The sequence below is a fragment of the Otolemur garnettii genome, unplaced genomic scaffold (genome assembly GCF_000181295.1).
Source record: "Otolemur garnettii isolate 467f Iridium unplaced genomic scaffold, OtoGar3 scaffold00004, whole genome shotgun sequence".
In the NCBI taxonomy this organism is placed as follows: Eukaryota; Metazoa; Chordata; class Mammalia; order Primates; family Galagidae; genus Otolemur; species Otolemur garnettii.
The window spans coordinates 23,580,528-23,587,619 of record NW_003852399.1 but is presented as its reverse complement, the minus strand read 5'-3'; the positions used below and the strand labels follow the sequence as shown (position 1 = coordinate 23,587,619).

Here is a 7,092-nt window from a genome sequence, read left to right as displayed (position 1 = left end):
ATTAATGTACATAGTTACCGTTCAATAAAAAAAAAAAAGAAAAAAAAAAAAAGAAATGCTTTTAATACTTGCTTTTGTTATTCCTAAATCATTTTATAACATGTAATAAACTCAGAAATATTAGAAATAAAGTACATTCATTGAAGTTTGGAATAGATAAATATGATAATCTTTCCAAAAGTACCACTTTAATCATTTCATTCGTTCATGTGCTGTAATGGGAATATCCTATATAAACTTTGGTCTTAGACTTTAAACAGATAACTTAATCTATTTTTCTCCAGTAAAATAGTGATGGTAGTAACCATTGTGCAGCATATTGGTGAGAATAAAACATGATTCTTTAAGCATTTAGCAGAGTGCTGGCATGAAGTACTATTTTAATAAATGACAATCTGTGCCTTACCACCTACCCTCCCCCTCCCCTGCTTCTCAGCTTTGATGGTGCTCTATTACTTTTAGGTTGAAGAAAAGATCAATAGCCTGGTTTTCAAAGCCCTCCAAAATCTGGTTCCAGTTTGCAATACATTTATTTGTTTCATTCAGTAAGACAGTGTTTAATTGGAGTTTATTACATGCAGGTTGCTTGATTGCTGGAGAGATTATTAGATATTGCTACTTTCCATTGTGTCTTTGTTCTGTCCACTAGACCAGTGGTCCCCAACCTTTTTGGGATCAGTTTTCATGGAAGAATTTTTCCACAATCTGTGGGGAATGAGGGATGGTTTGAGGATGATTCAAACATATTACATTTGTTGTGTACTTTATTTCTATTATTTTTACATTGTAATATATAATTAAGTATACAACTCAGCATACTGCAGAATCAGTGGGCTCAAAACCTGAGCTTGTTTTCCTGTAACTAGACAGTCCCATTTGGGGGTAATGGGACAGAGTGACAACTGAAGCTTCACTCGCTCTCCTGCCCATCCCCTCCCACTGTGCAGCCAGATCCTAACAGGCCATGGACTGGTACTGGTCTACAGCCTGGGGGTTGGGAATCATGGTACCAGACTATCAGTGTTTCTTCTCTTTTCTCTCTTAAATGTAGTCGTTCTCAGTCAGGGGTTGTACTCCCCAGCCAGTGCAGTTTGGGGAATGTAAGGGTAATTTAGTGTCAAGGTACCTGAGAGGCTAACCGTCCTACAGTGGGCAGTTGGACACAACAAAGTATTAACTATGCCTAAAATGACAGTAGTGTTTCTTTTCTTGCTGTTCCTTCACTGGTCATTTCAAATCATGTTTGTCTTTTGAAACATTTCTTTTCTACTTTAATCCTAAATTTACCATTAATTTTACCGCTTGTTTGATACTTAGTCATTTATAACTTTACTGTTTGTATTTCAAATTTTCTTATATATGTCTTATTTTCCTGACCAAACAACAAGTTATTTGTGATCTGGGGACAGGAATTAAGCATTTTTCTATTTTTTATATTTATCACTCTTGTATGTATGTATACAGGAAGCGCTGAGTGTACAGTACTAGGATCTGACTGGTGGTTACTTAATACTGCTTAAGTCAGTGAAAAATAAAAGAAAGGAAAGGGAGTAGGAAATTTACCCATTTTAGAGATAATTCATTTCATGGCAATTTCATGGTGTATGCTCCCTTTCTCAGGTTATCTTAGATATGAGAACAAATACAATCTGTTGGAACCCTATGGAAGCTTTCATTTTTACTGCAGCAAATGAAGATTACAAGTAAGTTTCCCTCTTTTAAAAACCTATCTCTATCAGAAATGGCTTAATTGTGTAAGTCTAACTTATAAAGTATATATCACCATATATATATGTAAGTAAAAAAAACTGTTATTTTTTTGGCTTAAAAAAGTTGGCTCGGCGCCTGTGGCTCAAGTGGCTAAGGCACCAGCCACATACACCTAAGGTGGCAGGTTCGAGTCCCCAGCCCGGCCTGCCAAACAATGATGGCTGCAACCAAAAAATGGCCAGGCGTTGTGGTGGGCGCCTGTAGTCCCAGCTACTTGGGAGGCTGAGGCAGGAGACTCGCTTGAGCCCAGGAGTTGGAGGTTGCTGTGAGCGTGATGCCATGGCACTCTACCCAGGGGGATAGCTTGAGGCTCCGTCTCAAAAAAAAAAAAAAGTTTTCCAAATTGGAGAAGAACCTTTTAGAAAAGTACTTATTTTCACAGTTTTCAGAATGATGTAAACTAGGAACAGTAAATGACAACCAGTGGGCCAAATCTTGTCTACTGCCTGTTTTTATAAAGTTTTATTCAAATATTGTCACACCTATTTATTTATATATTGGATGTGGCTGCTTTTGTGCTATAATGCCTAAGTTAAATAGTTGCAACAGGGCCCTTACATTCCATTTGGCCAAAAATATTTACTATTTGGCCATTTACAGAAGAAGTTGGCTGATCTCTGGGGTAAATCTTATAAACAATGGCTGAATATATGTTTTAATGGAAATGAAAATGCCTATCATTATTGTGGCTTTTTAGATAGTTGATACTCATGTAGACATGTTAGCAGTTATCACTATTGCTTCAGTAAGGCAAAAGGAAAATTGTAGCTATCTTTTTAGTATCTTTAGAAGATGGGTAGGACGTGTATGTTATACCCTTTGTAAGATATTGAAGCAGGGAGATTAATCTATGGTGAGGAGACAGCATCTTAATTATCTTTATTTTAATCCAAAGTGTTATTATAGTTCTATGCATATGGCAGATTCTTAACATATGTTCTTTTGAGAAGGCGGAAATTTATTGGTGGATTGAACTTTAGATCTGTATTTAATTTCTGTGTTCTGCTACATAGATCTGATAGCATAAATAGTAGTAGTATTACCTCATGAAGCCACTTATTACATAATGTTTTAGTGGTACCAACTAAAACCATTTCTGTACTAAAAAGAAGCTCAGTTGGACTCTCGTTAGCTAGCAATACTATACCACATTAATGAAGCCTTTTTTGGCCTTTATTGATTGATGTTTTGAAATTAAATAGCATTTAATTTCTGTTAAAGGCAATAAAAGAAAAGACAAGAGTAACATAGCATTATTGTGATCTACCTTAGTAGGTTTCTAAAGTAGATTCTGTTCAGCTATTTTAGCGAGATAACTTTTATCAGTGTGTCCCTGGAATTTCTTATTTCTTGCCTTGGGAATAATTATGTATGGCACCTGAGCATATGGCACCTTGTAAGAAAGAATATAGAGTACTGTGTTGCTCTAATTGAAAATGATCTTGCTTTGGTATCCCTTTTTTATATTTGTAAATATTTTCTTTTTTTTTTATTGACCTTTAAATATTTTAATCATTCTGAATCAGAAATCCAAGTTCAAGTCTAGGCCAACAAGTAATTACTGTCAAAAGTTGGGCAAGTCATTTAAGCTAACTCTGTGCTAAGGGTTCATCACATATAAGATAAAATGGTTAGAATAGGTGATCTCTAAAAAATCCTATAACTTGGAATTTTATTTACTTAATATTTCCATCCAAATGAATCAATTTACTTGGAATTTGAATACCTAATTTTTTCCCTATGTAAAAATAAAGCAATTTACTAAAAACAAATATGCTAAAATAAAACAAACCTGGTTAAGAACCACTGCTCTGGGCAGGGACTATAAAGCAGTTGTCAATATATCATACTGCCAATAATGTTAACCTTGATCATTTGTTTAAAGTGGTGTCTACCAGGTATGTCCACTATAGAGTTACTGCTTTTTTTCCCTTTATAATTATTACATATCTTTGGAGAGATACTTTGAAACTGTGTAGATACCCTCTTTGTCCTAAGACTTCCACTCTTAATTTTAGCATTTTGAAGTATTTTGATGTTAGGAAAATAACACAAAAGAATGTTAATAATGTTGATAATTTATATTTCTCTGTCCATTGTTCATGTTGGATCATTTGGAGCACTATGTTGTTAGCTGTTAGAGAAGAATTTTAAATCTTGAAACTCACAAAAATTGTTTTTACCAATTATATATAAAGTATAGTTTTCTAATTTTGATATACCCCTTGAATAGGAATATAAATTGATGCAACTCTATTGGAAGTGATGTGGCTGCTTAAATCAATCCTTAAAATGCTCGTGCCTTTGGACTTTCTGTTTTTGTTTTTAAGAGACAGGTTCTCACTTGGTCATCCAGGCTAGAGTACAGTGACATAATTGTTGCTCACTGTAACCTTGAAATCCTGAGCTTCATCAATCCTCCCATCTTAGTTTCCCTAGTAAACTGGACTGTAGGCATGTGCCACCATACCTTCCTTTTTTGTTTTTTTTTTTTTGTAGAGACAGGGTCTCACTGTGTTTCCCAGGCTGGTCTCAAACTCTTGGCCTCAAGTGATCCTCCTTGCCTCAACCTCCCAAAGTGTTAGGATTACAGGCATGAACCACCCAACCAAAAATGCTTTGGCCTTTGGACTTAATAATCCTGCTTGTAGGAATCTGTTCCATTTAATTCAAGAATGAATATCAAAAATTCAAATATCAGCTCGGCTCCTGTGGCTCAAGCAACTAAGGCACCAGCCCACATACACCTGAGCTGGTGGGTTCAAATCCAGCCCAGGCCTGCCAAACAATGACGGCTGCAACCAAAAAATAGCCAGGCATTGTGGTGGGTGCCTATAGTCCCAGCTACTTGGGAGGCGGAGGCAGGAGAATCACTTGAGCCCAAGAGTTGGAGGTTGCTGTGAGCTGTGATGCCACAGCACTCTACCCAGGCTGACAGCTTGAGGCTATGTCTCAAAAAAATTCAAATATTCATATTTTATTTAAGCATCATTTATAATAATGAAATGTTGGAAACTGTATTAAAGAATAGGGAAATAAATTTTTTGAACTCTTAAATATAAAGCCATTAAAATCTTTTCAGGAATTATTTAATGATATAGGTAAGTGCTCATAATGTGCTATATAAAATCAGAACATAAAAAATTATGTAGTATTATTTCACTTTTATTAAAAGTACATATTTAAATAGCGTGGTGAAAACATCTTTGAAGAATTTCACTGTTAACTTTCTCTAGCAATTGAATTAAAGGTAATTTTTGTACTTTTTTGAAATTTCCACATTTTCTATAATGAGATTTATATTTGTAAGGAGGAAAGAGTGTGTGTGTGTGTGAGAGAGAGAGAGAGAGTGAGAGAGAGAGAGTATAATCTTAAGGAATAATAAATAAAAACTTGATATTATCCCTATCCTTCACCTGCCTGTGTACAGAGTTGATATTTATTTAGATGTTTATTCAGCATTATTGAACTAGTGGATCTTATTTTCACAAGTATCTTTTGGTATGTGACTTTTTTCTAGGAATTTGTATTAATTATTTAAAAATTCTTTTACAGTTTATATACTTTCGATATGCGTGCATTGGACACGCCTGTGATGGTTCATATGGATCATGTATCTGCAGTGCTTGATGTGGATTATTCTCCTACTGGGAAGGAGTTTGTGTCTGCTAGTTTTGATAAATCTATTCGAATCTTTCCTGTGGACAAGAGTCGAAGCAGGTTTGTGACCTATAAGCCATTTACAATCATGTGTCAATAATGGGGGTACATTCTGAAAAATGGATTGATAGGCAATTTTGTTGTTGTGAACGTCATGGAGTATACTTACACAAACCTATCTGATACAGCCTACTACACACATAGGCTTTATGGTATAGCCTACTGTTCCTGAGTATGAAACTGTACAGCATAATTGCTGTGCTGAGCACTGTAGCAGTTGTAACACTTGGTATTTGTGTATGTAAACAGAAAAGGTACAGTGAAAGGAGTGTTACAATTTTATGAGAACACTATTATATATGTCATTATTAACTGAAGTATCTTTATGTGATGTATGACTATATCTTTGTTTGATTTTTCTTTGTCCTGATCCTTATTTATCTTTTTCTGAGAGGGTGACTCGTTATGTGTGTATGATGGGACTCGTGCCCAGGCATTGTTATTTGGAAATACTGATTTTCACTGTATGATGTATGGGCAAAGTATTTGCCTACCAGGAGGTTTCTTTCATTGAACAGAATATTTATGTAATTTGTTGTTGTGAAATCTCACTGTTTGCTTTACAGCAGGGCCTTTATATTAGAATTATTTTTTAATGCTTTGTAATGAACTTTAGAAAATTTTTAATTTGATAATGAAAATGTTGATAAACTTTTTGCCCTCTTACAGTTAAGGACATGCTAATACCTAGAATTCATTATTTTTTATTTATTTAAGTCCAACTTTGTGCACCAAGGCAAAAATAAAAAAGAGAAAAAACAAGTTTTCAATTGTAATGACTGTTCTCCCTCAGTTCCATTTTAGTGGGTATATATGCCCTGGTTGATTGGGAGGTGGAAGATTTGAACACTTAACCTGTTTCATAGTCTCATTTATGTGTCTTTCATTCTATAAGTACACTGGGTGTGACTCTAGTGTTGAAGATTTGTATTGTTTCATATAATATGGTCCTCTAATACTACATTACTAAATATAGTTTATATTTATACATCTATATTTTATTATATCATGTGTTTCTTATTGAGGTAGTCTACAGAAAACTGTAGCAGTTTAAGGGTTTTGCAAGGGCAATTTGGTGCTCAGTTTTTTGCTTTACATACTGACTTTAAATCCTAACTCTGTATAAGAAACAGCCTCCTTTTTAGTGTGATATGGTTTACAAAACACTTTCAATACGCACTCTCATTATTCCTTAGTAAAGCCTTAAATATGTTTCTAGAAGCATTCATAAAGCAAGGAAGTTGAAGTAATTTATCATTAAAATTATGCTAATTACAGGATTATTTATGGTCATAACCAATCTTATCTGACTCTTTGGGTGTTTTTAGTTGTAGTATTCATCTTTCTCTAATTTAAGGAAGTCATATTGATTCCTAATCACTGTATCATCATTAATTGCCAGCAGATAATTGTTATCATCGTTTTTTATCTGAATACAAAGGTCCTTGCATCGAAAACATACTGACAAGGCAGCACCTGTGGCTCAAAGGAGTTAGGGCACTGGCCCTATATGCCAGAGGTGGCGGGTTCAAACCCAGCCCTGGCCAAAAACTGAAAAAAAAAAAGCAAAACATTCTGACAGAAGTGTTCTGGCTCGGCGCC

General features: G+C 34.9%; 1 protein-coding gene across 1 annotated transcript in view; it reads left to right on the top strand.

The window, feature by feature from the left end:
- The window catches only part of DCAF13 (DDB1 and CUL4 associated factor 13), a 35,375-nt gene that overhangs the window by 22,478 nt on the left and 5,805 nt on the right, over positions 1-7,092 (top strand). Inside the window, exons 7-8 of the mRNA XM_003782423.3 lie at positions 1,621-1,703; positions 5,326-5,490. Of these exons, the coding sequence (XP_003782471.1) occupies positions 1,621-1,703; positions 5,326-5,490 (248 nt within the window). The remainder of the gene's footprint in view (positions 1-1,620; positions 1,704-5,325; positions 5,491-7,092) is intronic.